The sequence below is a fragment of the Amphiura filiformis genome, unplaced genomic scaffold, assembly GCF_039555335.1.
Source record: "Amphiura filiformis unplaced genomic scaffold, Afil_fr2py scaffold_21, whole genome shotgun sequence".
NCBI classification, from domain to species: domain Eukaryota; kingdom Metazoa; phylum Echinodermata; class Ophiuroidea; order Amphilepidida; family Amphiuridae; genus Amphiura; species Amphiura filiformis.
Genome location: NW_027305485.1, coordinates 1,310,816 through 1,329,450, shown reverse-complemented (window position 1 = coordinate 1,329,450; position 18,635 = coordinate 1,310,816). Strand labels below are relative to the sequence as shown.

At 33.5% G+C, this 18,635-nt stretch overlaps 1 protein-coding gene across 1 annotated transcript in view; it reads left to right on the top strand.

Annotated features, from left to right (window-relative positions):
• The window catches only part of LOC140143341 (uncharacterized), a 31,467-nt gene extending 14,940 nt beyond the window's left edge, over positions 1 to 16,527 (top strand). Inside the window, exon 2 of the mRNA XM_072165197.1 lies at positions 13,995 to 16,527. Coding sequence (XP_072021298.1) covers positions 13,995 to 15,467 — 1,473 coding nt within the window. The 3' untranslated portion in view covers positions 15,468 to 16,527. The remainder of the gene's footprint in view (positions 1 to 13,994) is intronic.
• The last annotated feature ends 2,108 nt before the right edge of the window (positions 16,528 to 18,635 follow it).

The following is an 18,635-nucleotide window of genomic DNA, read 5'->3' as shown; positions in this document are numbered from 1 at the left end:
TTGTGCCGGATCGTTAATTTTGCTACACCGTTAATCTTGCTTCAGTGTTATCACTTGTCTTTATAATTATTGGTTCCGCTGTGTGCTTTATTTGTCATCCATTATCTGCCTTCTTACAATAGTACCCTCAGAGTTTCTACACATTATTGCTGTTTCATCGGAATCATCAGAAGCCTTCGACACTTGTTTCCATCTTGCTCTTGATTTGAGTAGTAGCTATGACCCTCACTTTCTCCTCTATCTCTTTCATACCTCCCCTCCTTTCCTATTCTCTTCTCTTTTTATCCTCTTTCTTCCTTTTATCGGATATGTGTGTGTGTTTTTGTCTGTCAACGAGGTCTCTGCACCTCACGCCCCGCGTTTAGCAGAGTCCTCGTCAATCATCTTTCCCCCTCCCATTTTCATTTAGCTTAACAACCTACATTGTAGTCCTGAAATATAATCTCTGTCATCATGTATGAACAGAAAAATGTAATTATGTAAAATATGCAGAGACTCATTAACTTTATTATCCATTGTATCAATGGTCATACAATTTAATGTATCATACTTATGTTTTTAGTATGCATTACCCTATTGTATTATTATATTATTAAGAAGTAACAGTATCACAGACAGCTATACAGTGCTCGATACCAATAAATGGTAGAGCTATTTTAAAAAATATAGACACAGATATTAATACATTTCACAACACTGTGTTTCACGCCAAAGCGATCATCAGGTGAATCTGATGATCGCTTTGGCGTGAAACACAGTGTTGTGAAATGTATTAATATCTGTGTCTATATTTTTTTGTATTATTATATTATGTATCAATTGTATGAAGAAACATTTAAAGTGTACTTCTGCCTTCACTTTATAATAAGAAAATTACAAAAATATTATCATTATACTATTACATGTATATTATTATGTTGTTATATTGCATTATTATTATATTATCATATTCTTATACAATTATATTAAAAACATTGGAAATGTTAAATATTATTATTATTATCATGTATTACGTTTAATATGTTTTTATTATGTATTTACTGAGCGTGTTTGTAGGTGAGCCAGCTTATCCGATAATTGGCGTTTATCAGCGTATTCACATAAGTACTGCCAAATCAATTACCATCACGGTTGTATTTCCATGTTAACTACTACAAGCACACTCATAATATCATTTTACATTTCAATCATACATATTAATATTGTTGTTCTCGGTTTATATTGATTTAATTGTTACTGCTTAAAATGTATTGCTATTTATTTATACCATTGACTTTTGTTTACATTTAATATTATTCATAACAGTCACATTATATGCCATTTCCAAAATGGGCGTGTGTGGATTCACAAAGCCAAGCTAAGCCACTCCTATTAAACTTACTGACTGACCAACAATAGCCAATGAGAAGTCTGCCTTGAGGCTCAAAAGCTGCCATTTTCAGTTTATAATATACTATACTGGTACATTTTGTGTATGAGTTCATTCATGCAGGCACAGAGCAGCTATGGATGTGATATCAGAATGCATCTATTCAGGTTATTATTTGCTCAAGGAATGTTTACTTATCAGTGTTTGTAACTTCTCTATTCATTCATGATAACCACGAATGGGGAATTATTATCCACGGATTTACTTCTGATGGTTTATTTATCTAGTTTGCAATTTGTAATAAGTCTGCACAAATCTGTGGTGGTTTTTTACATGTAATATTTTATAATTCATGCAGCATGTAGAGCCTATACACAACTTGACAATTCCAAAAATATTTTTTTTGTGTTGGATAATTTACAGGCCTAAATGTACAATGTAAATTCCAGTTAAAAAAGCTCTTTCAATATTTTCTGACATAGCTGATGATATAAATACCGGGTATAAATAGTGTTATACCTATACTCCATTGTAAATATATGATGAACAGTGAGAACTTAAAATTAGATACATTTCTTTATCATTATTTTTTGCCTATACACCACCTCTTCAACAAAATCTCCATCATGATTTAGTATTATTAATGATAGTATAGGGCCTATATTTCTGTTTATCAAAAGGAAAATTTCAAACTAGGCCTGGGCCTACTATCATGACTATAATACTATAGTAATGATCCCAATCCATGCTCTACACTATATAGCAACATTACTATATATATAGAGGAAATAGTAAGAAATACTGAATGCATTTTTATTTGTTTTGAGGTCTGTTTGGCATTTTACCATTCATTTGTCCTTGTAGGTATTGTAAATTTAACTTAAAGCTCCGGCTTATTACACATAATTGCATAACTTTGCTTGTATATAGTATGACTTAAAATCTTTCAAACTGGAATCAGTGAAACTATGTGCATTTCATCACTGGCGCAGAGAGAATTTCCTTCAGGTCTGAGGAAATTTTAGGCCGTTTTAGCATAGTCTGTTAAATTCAACTTTACAATAATTTTTTTGTCAAATTTCTTTCTTTCCATCCTTCTTTCTTTCTTTCTTTCTTTCTTTCTTTCTTTCTTTCTTTCTTTCTTTCTTTCTTTCTTTCTCCTTCCTTCCTTTCTTTCTTTCTTTCTTTCTTTCTTTCTTTCCTTCTTTCTTTCTTTCTTTCTTTCTTTCTTCATTCCTTCCTTCCTTCCTTCCTTTCTTCCTTCCTTCCTTTCTTCATTTCTTTTCTTTCTTTCTTTCTTTCTTTCTTTCTTCTTTTATATGCTATGACAAATTTTTTGTCAAATTTCTTTCTTTCTTTCCATCCTTCTTTCTTTCTTTCTTTCTTTCTTTCTTTCTTTCTTTCTTTCTTTCTTTCTTTCTTTCTTTCTTTCTTTCTTTCTTTCTTTCTTTCTTTCTTTCTTTCTTTCTTTCTTTCTTTCTTTCTTTCTTTCTTTCTTTCTTTCTTTCTTTCTTTCTTTCTTTCTTTCTTTCTTTCTTCCTTCCTTCCTTCCTTTCTTTCTTTCTTTCTTTCTTTCTTTCTTTCTTTCTTTCTTTCTTTCTTTCTTTCTTTCTTTCTTTCTTTCTTTCTTTCTTTCTTTCTTTCTTTCTTCCTTTATATGCAGGGCGTTTCAACCAATGACAAGCCTTGATTGTGTCCGTTTGTCTGCAATACGCGTGCGCCACGCCGCTCAGCGGCAAGCGGCAGGGTAGTATGAAACCAGCATAAGGACAATGAAACAATCAGGTTTTTTTAAATAGAACATTTTAGGCTTACATGAAACTTTAATAACCTGGAATCATGTAAATCTTTGGACCTTGCAACTGCTAAATTGTTGATCGGCTATGATTTAGCTATTGAAATAGCCTACTGAACAAAAAGACACAAAAAGCATCACAATTATCTCATACCATTGAGGAGTTATGGCTTTTCAAGCTCAAAATTAGGCGAAAATTGCATTTTTCCCAAATAAATTGTCAACCTGACCCCAACTTTCTAACCCTGTTACGAAAAATAAGAAACAGATTTATCCCGTTTAATGATTTGAATATCACAAATCCCTTGTCACATAATTAGCATAAACAATTAGGCTATGCACTACTCAGTAGTTTTCATGTTCATAGGCCTACACTCAGCAAGTCAATTTTTTTTTCTCTCCAATACGGCCATTTTCGGCCAAATTGGACCAAAAATTAATTTTTCTCAAAATCAGTGAAAAATAAGGGATTTTAAGTGTCCAAAATCTGAAAATATGTGACATTTTACCCCTAGAAACATTTAAGTAATCAAGAATTTTGACTGTTTTCACCCCTAAATATTTTTTCACACGACATGCGTGTCCGCCAAACGTAAATCAAAACTTGAATGCTGTCATATCATTAGATTTAGAAAGTTTACTTCGAGGACTGTTAAATGTATCAAAAATATCAATTTTGATTAATATGAAAAAAAAATAATATTACATAATATCGCGAATTAAAAAAAAAAAAAATGATATCAGAAGGACATTCCTCGTATTCATAATTCAATTCGATATGTCGGATGTGCTCTCATGTCCCATAAAAAATACCAGAGTACTGGATCTAGAAAATGAGCGTTTATTGCGTTTCGACAGTATTTTTTGTGGGACATGAGAGCACCTCAGACCTATCGAATTGCATTCTGAATACGAAGCATGTCTTTCTTATATCAAATAATTTTCATTTTTGAAAATCACAATATAATACAAATTTTATGACAAATTATAAAATTTGATATTTTTCAAATTTTGATATATAACAGTCCTCGAAGTAATTATATAAATCTAATGATATATTCTTAAAGTGTATGTAGCTGGAAGGAAAAGCCGACGGTCAATTGAAAATTTTGACCTTTCATATTGAAGATATGGATTTTTTTCCCAAAAGACCTATTTTTTTGGTGTTTTTGGGAAAAAATCCATATCTTCAATACGAAAGGTCAAAATTTTCAATTGATCGTCGGCTTTTCATCCCACCTACCTACACGTTAAGTATAAATCATCAGATTTATAAAGTTTACTTCGAGTACTGTTAAATATCAGAAATATCAATTTTAATGATTTGCCATAAAATGTGTATTAAATTGCGAATTTCAAAAATCAAAATTATTTGACAAAATTCTTCGTATTCAGAATGCAATTCGATATGTCTGATGTGCTCCAATGTCCCAAAATAAATACTGTCCAAACGTTCATACCCCTTCCCTTAAGTGCAGACAATACAGAGCACATGCCTCCAATCGATTTGAAAATATTTAGAAAATCCCACAGGAAAATTGCAAAAAAGGGCTTGTGCCACCCAATCAGGCCCGGCTCCCCAATCAACGCCCCGCCCACATCCTTGGGTCCATGGAAATACATATCAACATGATCAACGTAAATTTGAGCAGTCAAATTTCTCCGGGTTCCAAATACGTTTATGCGTTTAAGGGATGGGGTATGAACGTTTGGACAGTATTTATTGTGGGACATTAGAGCACATCGGATGATATCGAATTGTATTTTGAATACGAAGAATGTCCTTCTGATATCAAATAATTTTGATTTTTGAAATTCACAATGTAATACACATTTTATGGCAAATGATTAAAATTGATATTTTGATATTTAACAGTACTCGAAGTAAACTTTATAAATCTGATGAATGTTGACCTTTCGTATTGAAGATATGGATTTTTTCGCCAAAACACACAAAAAAAATTAGGTCTTTTTGGGAAAAAAATCCATATCTTCAATATGAAAGGTCAAAATGTTCAATTGATCGTCGGCTTTTCCTCCCAGCTACGTACACTTTAAGAACATATCATTAGATTTATAAAATTTACTTCGAGGACTGTTATTTATCAAAAATGTGAAAAATATATTGTTAAAAAAATTGTATTATATCATGAATTTCAAAAAATGAAAATTATTTGATATCAGAAAGGCATTCTTCGTATTCAGAATGCAATTCGATATGTCTGATGTGCTCTCATGTCCCACAAAAATACTGTCGAAACGCTCAAAACGTTCATTCCAGATCCCTTAATAGAAACGGAAAAACCATGATAAGACACTGGATGAAATGGTAAAACGGCTTGATATTTATAACTCAATCTTTTTTATCCTATTTTCCCTGCCCTTCTAATTGGGACAAAACCCGGAAGGGGCGGAGGCAACTCGAATATAGGGGTCATTCAGCGCAGCGTAGACATGGCAGAACCTTAAAAAAAAAAAAAGCTTTAAAAAGGGTGTGTTTCGGTGCAGGTGGACTGCTAAAAAGTGAGGCTTATGAAAAAGTTAGTAAACTGGTCATGTTTAGGTAGTATTTATCATTAATCATGTTAATATGAACCATGTACAGTCTACAGGCTACACACATAGGCTATACATGTACTTCTAGGAGAAAAGCTGACCTGAATTGAACTGCTTACAGCCTTGCAAGCCATAATCCCACCCAAACATACTGAATTAACAAAAAGATATTTTCCCAACTTTAGAGCTTATCCGGGATATTGAGCATAAGCAACACAAACAACAGCTTTACATTTGTATAGTTCCATCTTATGATCATCAAGGGTCTATATTATGACTGTGCTCTCTCATTTTTGTGGACGGGTGGAAATGTGCCCTCTTTAAGGCTTGCTCTAAATTCGAGTGATAAAAACGTTAACCGATATTGAGGGTGTTGTAGAGTGAAATTTACAGTACAGAAAACATATTTTAATCGCATAGTATGATTAGTTTACTAATCATACTATGCGGTAAATTTCTGAACTGCCCACTGTAAACTTGTATAACTTAGCTGATAGTTTAGGATTTGCTCACCTATGCGCCGATGAAAGGAATTGTGCGAATAAGAATTTTTTTTTTTTTTTTTTTCCTGTAGGTTTTAAAGAGTTTGATTTTTAGTGTTCATACCATTTAATGGGGTGTGTGTGGGAATAATGGGGAGGGGGTAAAACAAGGTACAATGATCCCAAAGAGGATCCAAAAGTTCAGTGTTTTAGGGGAGAAGAAAAATAAAATAAAAATCAATTTATGCGATAATTTTCAGCCTATTTTGGGAGCCCATTATGAGACCCACAATTGGAGGTAAAGCCCGGCCTCAGTGCAGGGAGAAAATAATATTATTTTTCCACGAGAACTTTTAAAAACAAAAGTGATTAAAGCACATATTTAAAGCCAACAGGATAGAAGAGCAATTTTTTCTCAGTTAGATAATTTTCCTATAGGTCTATATACCTCAGGTAGAGGAAGCATATGACTTGAGACAGTGGGTATATATGATTTCTGTGTATAGATAGTCAGGGGAATAAGTCATGAGAATCTCGTTAAGTGAACCTGCAGCCAACCCCCCCCCCACCCACCCACCCACAACACACACACACACCACCACCCACACTTTTGAAATCATGTGCCCGTAAGAAGGATCAAAATTCAAGACTGTAAAAAGGGTGATCAATCAAAACATTTCACACCGTAAGGGTACACAGAAAACTAATTATGAAAGAGCATACATGTAAGTTGAATATCCATGTCCTGCGTGTATGTTCATAAGTCATAAATTGCATAATTACCATCTTCAGTACATAGCGATAAATTACATAATTATAATGAACACCATGAGTACAGTAATCAGCAGTTAGGTATACTATTAAATGTCATAATTACTGTTTTCAGTAGATCGCAATAATAAACTTCATACCCAATGATAACTATAGTACTGTCTTCAATACAGTAATATAAATTGTCGTCTTCCGTAGTAATCAATATGAAATCACATACTTACTGTCTTCAGTAGATAGCATTATTAAATGACATAATATTAATAATAAATTATATAATAACTGTCTTTAGTAGATAGCAATATTAAATGACATAATATTAATAATAAATTATATGATAACTGTCTTTAGTAGATAGCAATATTAAATGACATAATATTAATAATAAATTATATGATAACTGTCTTTAGTAGATAACAATATTAAATGACATAATATTAATAATAAATTATATGATAACTGTCTTTAGTAGATAGCAATAATAAACATAAGTACAGGGTGAGTCAAAAACTGCAATAAAGCAAAGAATCAATATTTATGTAAGAACCAAGTCGAACTTCCCCAATATTGAAAAATTCTATAAATGCTACACTCAATGGCCACCTTCTGTGAAAATATGAAGTGAATCGCGACTACCGTTTAATTTTTATGAGTCCTTTTGTTGCGATACCCAATTTCGTTATTTGTCCACGAGGTACCATGTATTTTGAATAAGAGCACACAGTGCACGGTAAAGACACCACATCTGAAACTGACTTTAACTTAAAAATAAGGTTGATTTTTATGTTATTTTAATTTCTTTCTGTTTTTCTGTTCAAACAATTACTTTAAGTCCTTCATACCTCACTCAACTCCAACTCCAGTTTTTTGTAATCCCAATATGTCCAACTTACTGGATATTTTGAAATTCACTCCACTTCAATTTGCGCTCATTTCATTTTGACATTAGAAAAACCTGCCTACAAATTTATATCTTTTTGATAGAGAATAAACATCTTTAAAATAAAGGTAAAATGAAAATAACAACCAGTGGCGTAGATTTCTTTTTGACATTGGGGGGGATGGAGTTTGAAAAAAATTCTCGAAGTATAGTCAATCCAGCACCTTTTTGCGACATAATAAGTTTATGTTACAAAAGCGCACGAGAAATTTTGCTATTTTGAAGCTAATCTGATTAAATATGGTGTAAAAGTAGAATAAATGTATTTTGGGGGCTAAAATGAGCAAATATGAGGTTAATTTGATCAGAAAACCATTATCAGGCGTCAACATTGGGGGGATGATTGTATGGACCATCCCCCTTGCAAAATATTCGGGGGAGGATTCCCCCCCCCCCCGGATCTACGCCTATGATAACAACAAATAATGTTTCTTCTCCTTAAACAAGACCAAGGGCAATAACACTTTGGGTGCTCCATTTTATAATAATGCCAATGAGGTTAAGAAAATGGCAGTTGTTCCAAACATGAAATCTACCTTAAACAGAGTGGGATGACATTCAAATTTTAGATGTCTCTTGGACAAACATTAAAATTGGGTAGCGATATAAAATGTGACATAAAAACAAAACGGTAAATGCTAATTCCTTAATTTTTTCACACAAGGTCACTGATGGATATACCATATATAAAATGTTTTAAAACCTAAAAAGTTCAACTCGGTTCTTAAATAAAAATGGATTCTTTTCTCTATTGCACTTTTTGACTCACCCTGTAGTACAGTAAACAGTAGCTACAATCAACGAAATTAATAGTTGGCACACCTTGACAATATATATTTTGGAACTCTTCATTGCGTCTCTGATAGTTCAGTTGACTATGTGTTAGTACAAACCTTCTTCTTTCCCCTTCCCTCCTCCATTCGCCCTCAATCAATGTTGGGGAGAGCCCAATGGAAAAAGTGTTTTCATCAACATTGAACTGGGGGAGGGTGGGGATTTACATTTAGTATGCCAGAGTGTGCCAACATTTCCTTGATTGTTGGTAGTAATATTAAATGTCATAATTACTTTCTTCAGTAGATCCTAATAATAAATTTCATAACCAATGATAACTATACAGTAATTATAATAATAATAATATAAACAGGGTACATAATAGCCGTCTTCGGTAGATATTAATATAAATTCACATGATTTCTGTCTTCAGTAGTTAGCAATATCAAATGACATAATTACCATCTTCAGTAGATAGTAATAATAAATAACATAATTACTGCCTTTAATAGATATTAATAATAAATTACATAATTATTGTCTTTAGTATAGATAGCAATAATGAGCATAAGTACATACAGTAAACAAACAGTAGCTAGGTACTAATATTAAATGTCATAATTTCTGTCTTCAGTAGATCCAGATCATAAACTTCATAACCAATGATAGTACTGCCTTCAATACAGCAATTATAAATTACATACTTGCCGTCTTCAGTAGATATCAATATGAAATCACATTATTGTAGATAGTAATATCAAATGACATAATTACTATCTTCAGTAGATAGTAATAATAAATAACATAATTACTGTCTTCGTACATAGCAATAATGAACCTCATAAGTACAGTATTTATGTATATTAAATGAGATAATTATTGTCTTCAGTAGATCACAATAATGCACTTCATTTAGCAGTAATAAATTACATTAATAATTGTCTTTACTAGATAGCTATATTAATGATTACTGGCATTTGCCGAATCTGAGACGCAGAAATGACACCGATTATTCAGTGTAATGCGGGGAAAAAGCCAAATTTTCGTCCCTATTTGTCAATTTGTTGTCCCATTGCTAGTGGGGGGGCAATCAGGGTAGGCTTAAAGAATGGCGGGTCCTTCATTCTTGAAACAATCTGTTGCACAAATTTGCACAATTTGCTGACCCCCCCGAAATTCACTTCCCCCGCCCCGAAAAACATTCTGGTGCCGCTACTGCCCATGGGGGGGGGGGCAATCAGGGTAGGCTTAAAGAATGGCGGGTCCTTCATTCTTGAAACAATCTGTTGCACAAATTTGCACAATTTGCTGACCCCCCCACCGAAATTCACTTTGCCCCCCCGCCCCCGAAAAACATTCTGGTGCCGCTACTGCCCATGGGGGGGCTAAACCAAGTTTTCGTCCACGACACTTTTTAATCTTTGCCGTTCCTATTTCTCTCAACATTTTCTAAGGAGGGGGGCAATTTGGCCTTCGGCTCCCCTGGCTACGCCACTAGCACTGGCCCGATCTAATGGAACCGGGGTTTTTTTCAACCCCGATTTTTTGGCATATTTGTAATGTTTACACATGTCCCAAGTTGCACATATGGAACCAACCAAATTTGTTGTTTTTGTACATAGGTCAACAAAGCAAAGTACGACACAAAGTCCTATTATGACTTTATGTCCTCCCATAAAACTACATTTTGTTAAACGGCCAAAATAACCAGTATAGGGTTTCTTTCACTTTACCTTGCGATTTCAGCAAAATGGACAGAATTAGCACTTCGCGACAGATGAGTATAGATTAACAAATCTAAAATTGGAAGGAAATCGTACATGGCTTTAGTATAAACCGTCCACATCAGAGTCTCCGGAAGATTGTAAAATTTAAGATATTGGTGCATGGGGGTGGCACCTGGCTCCAAGTTATTGGGGAGGGGCAATGGTACTTGTCCATAGTCAAAAATTATTCGTCACTCCTCCAACCCCTCCCCAACCACCCTCCTCCCAACCCACCCACCCATCGGTTCCGGAGGCATTACCCCCGGTAATCTAGAAAACAGGACTTGAAAAATGGGACCCGATCAGTTTTATTTATATACATGTAGTAATAAATTTAGTTACTTTGCATACATTTTTTCAGGCCTGTTTTAATATATAGGGTAATCTGGAAAACGGGGACACAAAAAGGGGGTGGCGGTCACATTTTTCGAGAACGGGGACAGACCTATTTTTAAAAAACGGGGACTGACATGAACCCATTTTCCAGTCACTTGATCGCATTGCAGTATAAAAACAAGTACAGTTAGGCTTATTTTGCTTTTTCTGTTCCTGTTTTTCAATTTTTTGCGTCCCCATCACTGAAAATTTCTGTGGGGAGAACTCTGCCTCTTCCCCACCTAGCTACGCCACTAATAAGGGACCGTTCACAAACACTTGTTAGGGAGCCTGATGCAAGGGGGGCTGAAAAATGACCAGAAATTTTCCTGAAAAATTTATATGCATTTCTATGGGGTTGACCCATAATTTTCATGTCAAAAAAGGGGGCTGAAATTTTGAGGTTTGTAAAGGGGGGCAAAAACCTACTGCAAATATTCTTTAAGTGTTGGCAAAATATTTGGTAAAAATGTTTGCAAAAATATTTGACAATAACAATTTGAAAACATTTTCAAAATATTGTTGCAGTGTGTTTTTCATACAGAACGTTTTTAAAACGTTTCCATGACATTAATATAACCCGACATTTGGTGTTATTATATAATGTTTTTATCTAAACCAAAACCCAAAGTATAACATGTTTAAAACGTTTTAAAAACAATTTTGTGTTTGCTGAGTAGCCTAAAATACATCAGAGGAAATAAAAAAGATCTTCCAGCAAAAAGATTTTACAATATACATGTAGGTTATCAGTAGTGTTCATGATTCCAGTTCAAAATCTGTGTATAATTCAAAACTTAAAAAGCTTTTTTTTTTTTTTTTTTTTTTTTTTTTTGAGACTTTCTCATAAATGTAGGTAGTGTTATGAACACATTTTTGATGAGATATGCAGGGGATTGATTAGGCATGAATGCGAACACTACCAAATCAGAAATAATAATTTCTATCATTCAAATGATATCGTTTCAAAATCTTACACAGATGAAGTTAGATTTTAAAATATGAAACATATAAAGACTTTAAACAAAAGTGAAAGATTATTCTTAATTACATTTAGTGATTTATCTAATATCCTTGTACGATGAGCGTTTGGACAACATATTTATTTTGTAGGACATGATGAGAGCACATCAGACATATCTAATTGCATTCTGAATACGAAGAATGTCTTTCTGATATCAAATAATTTTGACTTTTGAAATTTGCGATATAATACAAATTTTATGACAAATTTTTAAAATTTTATATTTTTAAAATTTTTGATATTTAATGATACATAAAATTAGAAGAAACAATTATTCCATGCTGATTCACCACAGACTGTTTTAAATTTAATGATGTGAACTTTAAAAGTGTATGTTGTTGTTGTTATTGTAATATTAGTTATTTTTGCATATGCATATTATTGCGTAATCAGAGGGTAATAACAGCATTGATTTATTTCACCAAAGACAGAAATAAAGCGATGGGGTATCATGTTTAGACAGTAGGCTTATTTTTGTGGGACATTAGAGCACATCAGACACATCGAATTGCATTCTGAATACGAAGAATGTCCTTCTGATATCAAATAATTGACCTTTTTTGAAATTTGCGATATAATACACATTTTATGACAAATGATAAAAAAAATGATATTTTTGATATTTAAAAGACTCGGAAGTAAACTTTATAAATTAAATGATATGTACTTAAAGTGTATGTAGCTGTGATGAAAAGCCGACAATCAATTGGAAATTTTAGTATTTTTGGGAATGAATAATGTCAGTAAGTTTTCTATGTTCATGATTAACAAATCTGTGTATAATTCAAAATTCAAAACTTTTTTGAGAGGCTCATATCAAAATTATGAATAGGTCTCCATGTAGGATGTGTGAAACAAGAATACATTTTTAGATAAGTCACATTAAAAAGTAATAGGCCTATGGGTTAATGCAGGGGTTAGTTGATAAGTCATGAATGTTAACATTAATAAATTTATATTATATACCTAGGCCTAGCTTTAAAATCTTAGCATGCTTCGAGAGATGACTCTAAATATCCTCAAACTTACTCAAATAATAGGCCCCTAATTAATATTCTTATTTTCACTAGCATGCAGGACATGAGTTTGTAACTGCCTTCCTGGTAACTTTGTATCAATCAAAATTCTAAATTAATGGCTTGTTTTGCACCACAAATTAGTCAATAAAAACGAACCAAAATAACACTAATTATTTGCCTGATGTAGCTACACTTGAATCCGCTGCGTTGAGGGACGTTGAGGTTCCTTTAAAACCAGAGAAGGTCTGCTTAAACCAGAGAAGATGAGAAGAATTTCTCATCTTCTCTGCTTAAACATAGGCCTACAAGTTATGGCTCAATCTGTAATTTTATTTTATATGTTTAATATGCACATAAACCAATGATTTGGCATAAAGTTTGATCATTATTTGATCACACTGCACTATACTGGTACTCCTGCATATGATCAGACGAAAATGATGGTATATGAGGAAATATAAAACTCAAATCTTATTTATTCAAAACTTTCAAATAGCATTATAGAGCATAGCTGTATGATTATAGTATTCCAATTGAATGAACAGCCTTGAGAATTCTGCCAAATGAATGAATAGACCATGAATGGACTATGGAGTTGAAAAGACTGATATTTACTTTAACCATGTTTACTGTCCATTCAACCATATCTCATCAACATTATATGCAGTGACCAGCCACTTGTCTGTTATTACCATATATAGACATATGTGATCCTTTTCTATTGTTAACAAACTGTCTGTAATCTAGCTTATGAATAATCAGTACTTAGTCCAAAAGTGGCGTATAAGTTGACTGCTATGACTCTGTTAAGCTACTAGTGTCACTTGTAATGTTGATGATTGATGAAATAAAATATGAATGAATGAATGAATGAATGAACAACTGCATGTTTACTCGCCTTTTTACTAGCCACTGAATCCTCATTAGTGGTCACACGCCAGTGATTTTACATTACAGTTGTGGGAGGACAAGATGTTGATTCAGCTATCAACTCTAGCATTTTGACCAAATGCCTCACCTTTTAATCTAGTGGCACATTTCAAACTGTATACTTTATTTTGATACACCCTGTATAGTATTTCTTTCGCTAATCGTGTGCATGTTTTGCTTGTTTCCATTACAGACAATGCCAAATAGACGTCCACGTGAGTGGGACTACTTAATGCCGCATGTATGTAAATATTGCGGGCAGAGATTTTACAACAAAGTGTTACGATATTTGTCTCATAAAAGACACCATGAAATGGGAATTCGTCCTTACTGGTATGACTACAAGAGCAAAGCAAGATACATGACGTCCATGACTCAGAAGACGAAAAGCAGGGCCTGCAATATGCAAAAGTCAAGAACAAAACAACAGAAGAGAAAAAAGGCAGAACTTGAAAAGACGCACGAACCATTCCAACAGCTTAACAGGAACCACCAAGGTGGAAACAAAACTTCAAATAAGAATGCAAAGAAAGGTGCCACAGTTTCTAAACTCAAGACGAGGTGCGAAAAACAGCTACATGATAGGCAGGGTAAACTGATTCATGGTAAACGTATCAATCGACCAAGGAATTACGACTCAAAGTCTTCTGTCGCATCAGGGGAATCATCCAGGAGACGAGGAAAAAACTACCCGATGGATAAAGGATTAAACAAGGAAACATATTTTAAATGTACATTTTGTGACAAATGTTTCAAAACGTCAGGTAATTTGATGAAACATGAACGTGTTCATACTAAAGAGAAGCCTTTTAAATGTTCATATTGTAACAAAGGCTTCACAACGTCAGGTAGTTTGAAAAACCATGAACGTATACATACTGGAGAGAAACCATTTAGGTGTACATTTTGTAACAAAGGCTTTACACAGTCATGTCATTTGAAGAAACATGAACGTATTCATTCTAAAGAGAAGCCGTTTAGGTGTACATTTTGTAACAAAGGCTTTACACAGTCATGTCATTTGAAGAAACATGAACGTATTCATTCTAAAGAGAAGCCGTTTAGGTGTACATTTTGTAACAAAGGATTCACAACGTCAAATAATTTGAAGGTACATGAACGTGTCCATACTGGGGAGAAGCCTTTTAAGTGTACATTTTGTAGCAAAGGCTTCACAACGTCAGGTAGTTTGAAGGAGCATGAGCGAATCCATACCAAGGAGAATCCTTATAAGTGTACGTTTTGTAAGAAAGGTTTCACAACGTCAGGTAGTTTGAAGATACATGAAAGAATTCATACTAATGAGAAGCCTTTTAAGTGTACATTTTGTAAAAAAGGATTCACATCGTCAAGTTGTTTGAAGACACATGAACGAATTCATACTGAAGAGAAGCCATTTATGTGCATATTTTGTAACAAAGGCTTTACACAATCAGGTAGTTTGAAGAAACATGAAAGAATTCATACTGAAGAGAAGCCTTATATGTGTACATTTTGTAACAAAGGCTTCACACAATCAGGTAGTTTGAAGGAACATGAACGTACACATACCAAAGAGAAGCCTTTTAAATGTACATTTTGTAACAAAGGCTTTACAACGTCAAGTAATTTGAAGAAACATGAACGTATCCATACTAAAGAGGCACCATTTAGGTGTGTATTTTGAAACAAATGTTTTACACGATCAGATAACCTAAAAGCTGTACATACCCAGGCAATTTGTAGCCACATGAACGTATTCATGAACGTATTCATACTATTAAACAAATGGCCTTTCAGTGCAAATTTGGTAATAAATACTAAACAGTCAGGTATCTTGAAAACGCATGAACGTTTTCATGTCCAGCGATACCAACCAGAATAATTTTAACTGTAAATTCTGTACCAAGATTTCACTCAGGTCAATTGCAGGAACATGAACGTTTATCTACACGCACGATTAGCCTATCATTCGGGCCTATTATATATACGTACATGTTGTAAGGGAGGCTTCGCAAAGTCAGGTCATTTAAAGTCATAATGTACGATCTTATAATATGAATTTAATTTTTTTCAAACCTTTTTTTTTGGCATATTTGTAATGTTTACACATGTCACAACTTGCACCTAAATGGAATCAGCCACATTTGTTGTGTTTGTAGGTAAACAGAGATAGTTCGACATAAAGTCATAATTCAAGAATTATGACTTTATGTCCTCCTATAGAACTCAGTGCGTGTTAAACGGCCAAAATAACAAGCAGTGTTTCTTTCACTTTACCTCGTTATTTCAGCTCAAAATGGACAGAAACCATTAGTATTATTTCAGCATTTTGAGTATATAATGACAAATTTGAAATTTGAAGGCAATCGTACATTAAGGGTAGACGAGGTATTGTTGGTCGAAGCAACCTAAAAATCGATTTTCATTATCTAGATCAATATATTATTGAAAAATAACACCTTGATGTTTTGCAAAAGTTCATTCTACAAATCGTATACTTTGCAAACTTGCTTAATTTATTGTTGTTAATGAGTTATGTACGTTTTACAAAAGTGTTGTTGTTTCAGCCCTCTTTACAACGTAACTCAAGAACCGCAGCACCTATAAAAGTATATTTGTGATACTTTAATTCTTCTACACACTCGCTATGAATTGAGCAATGCAGTTTTTGCCAAAGCTCACTACCATTCGTAAGATGCTGTGAACTACCAAATCACAACAGTTTAAAATAATTAATAACCTTAAGCCTTTAAAGAAGCATTCAACGCGTTGATCACCCTTTGGTGATTGTTACTGCTGGACTACCTCTGGTCACGGTTATTGTTGAACTACCCGTGGTTACCGTAATTGACTTACATCTGATCACAGTTACTGTTGACCTACCTCTGTGTAACCTATACTTCTACTATAGATCTGTATATTAATTAAGTAGTACATTGCATAAGTCTTCTGTAGAAATGTGCATTGATGAACTATAGTATACCGCTTACATCTTCTGTGTATTGATGAAGTAGTACACTGCTTACGTCTTCTGTAGATCTGTGCCCAGCAAACACAAAAAAACGTTTTTAAAACGTTTTAAGTAAGTTATATTTTGGGTTTTGGTTTAGGCAAAAACGTTTTAATAACATTAAAATGTCGGGTTATATAAAGGTCATGAAATCGTTTTAAACGTTTTGTATGAAAACACACTACAACAATATTTTTAAAATGTTTTCGAAATGTCAAACTATTTTGTCAACACTTAAATAACATTATGTTAAAGTATTTGCACCCAGCAAACACAAAAATGTTCTTAAAATGTTTTTACAAAACGTTTTAATAACATTTAAATGTCGGGTTATATAAAGGTCGTGAAATCATTTTAAAAACGTTATTGTAAATATTTTGGGCAAACATATTTTGCAAAATATTTTTTCAACCCCAAAATAACATTCTGTTTAGAATGATTTTCAAAACTGTTTTTGGAATGTTATTAAAACGTTTTTATACCCTTTATATAACCCGACATTTAAATGTTTTCTGTAAAACCTTTGTGTTTGCTGTGCAGTAAATTACCAACAAATGTTATTTAATGTTATGAACACGTTTTATACCATTAATGTACCTTTTATATAACCCAACATTTAAACGTTTTCTGACAAGCTTTTACAACCTTTTGTGAATGATGTCGAAAACGTTTTGTGTTTGCTGGGTGTATTGATGAAGTTGTACATTGCATACATCTACTATGTGTATTGATGAAGTAGTACATTGCATACGTCTACTGTAGATATGTGTATTGATGAAGTAGTACATTGCTTATGTCTTCTTTATGCAGCCGTCAAAGGGAATCTTGACCCTACCCTCCTCAAGACTTCACCATGTCGCCAATGAGTTTTCAGATGCTGTGAATCTTCAACCAAACATATGATTGCAATAGTGAATCTTTGACTAATCTTTACCCTTGTGTAGATTGTTATATATGCTTTTACATTGAACCAGCACTCACAGATCAGGTGAACCTTGACCTAATAATTTTTTTCTTGTGGTGAATCTTGAACTAATATTTTTGGACAGAAGGTGAATCTTTGCCTAAAAGTAATTTTTGAAGGGTGAATCAAGGTGAACCCCTTGAGGAGGGTAGATTCAAGACTCCCTTTGATGGCTGCATTAGATCTGTGTTTTGACAAATTTGTACATTGCTTATACGTCTTCTGTAGATCTGTGTATTGATAAAGTTGTACATTGCATACTTCTACTGTAGATATATTTATTCGAGGGTTGACAAACAGAAGGCCTTAACTCAAAAAGTGCCTTTTTGAGAAAAATGAGTAGATTTGTGTAGGCCTATTGATGAAGTTGCACATTGCATACGTCTACTGTATGTATGTGTATTGATGAAGTAGAACATTGTTTACGTCTTCTGTAGATCTGTGTATTGATGAGGTAGTACATTGCTTCGTCTTCTGTAGATCTGTGTTTTGATGAAGTATAGTACACTGCTTACGTCTTCTGTAGATCTGTGTATTGATGAAGTTGTACATTGCCTCATTTCAAATATATAGTTTTAGTTTTGGTTTTGGTTTTGGTCACGTGGTTTCCTATTGTCCTGCCTAACCACTTGAATCATAAGATATCGAACTCATTGTTTCTACTTTTGTTTAAAACCGAACATTTGTTTCAGTCAGTTTCGGTTTTGGTTTCAGTTTCTTATAAGTGGTGTGGATCGTAAAATTATTTGATTTGAAGTTACCTACTCTAACTATACAAAAGAAATGTTTAAATTTCGCAGTGCAATATTCACGAGCAGAGAAGTCGAACAAAGCAGTCTACATTTGAAAGCATTGATTTAGTTTGAAAGCATTGACTT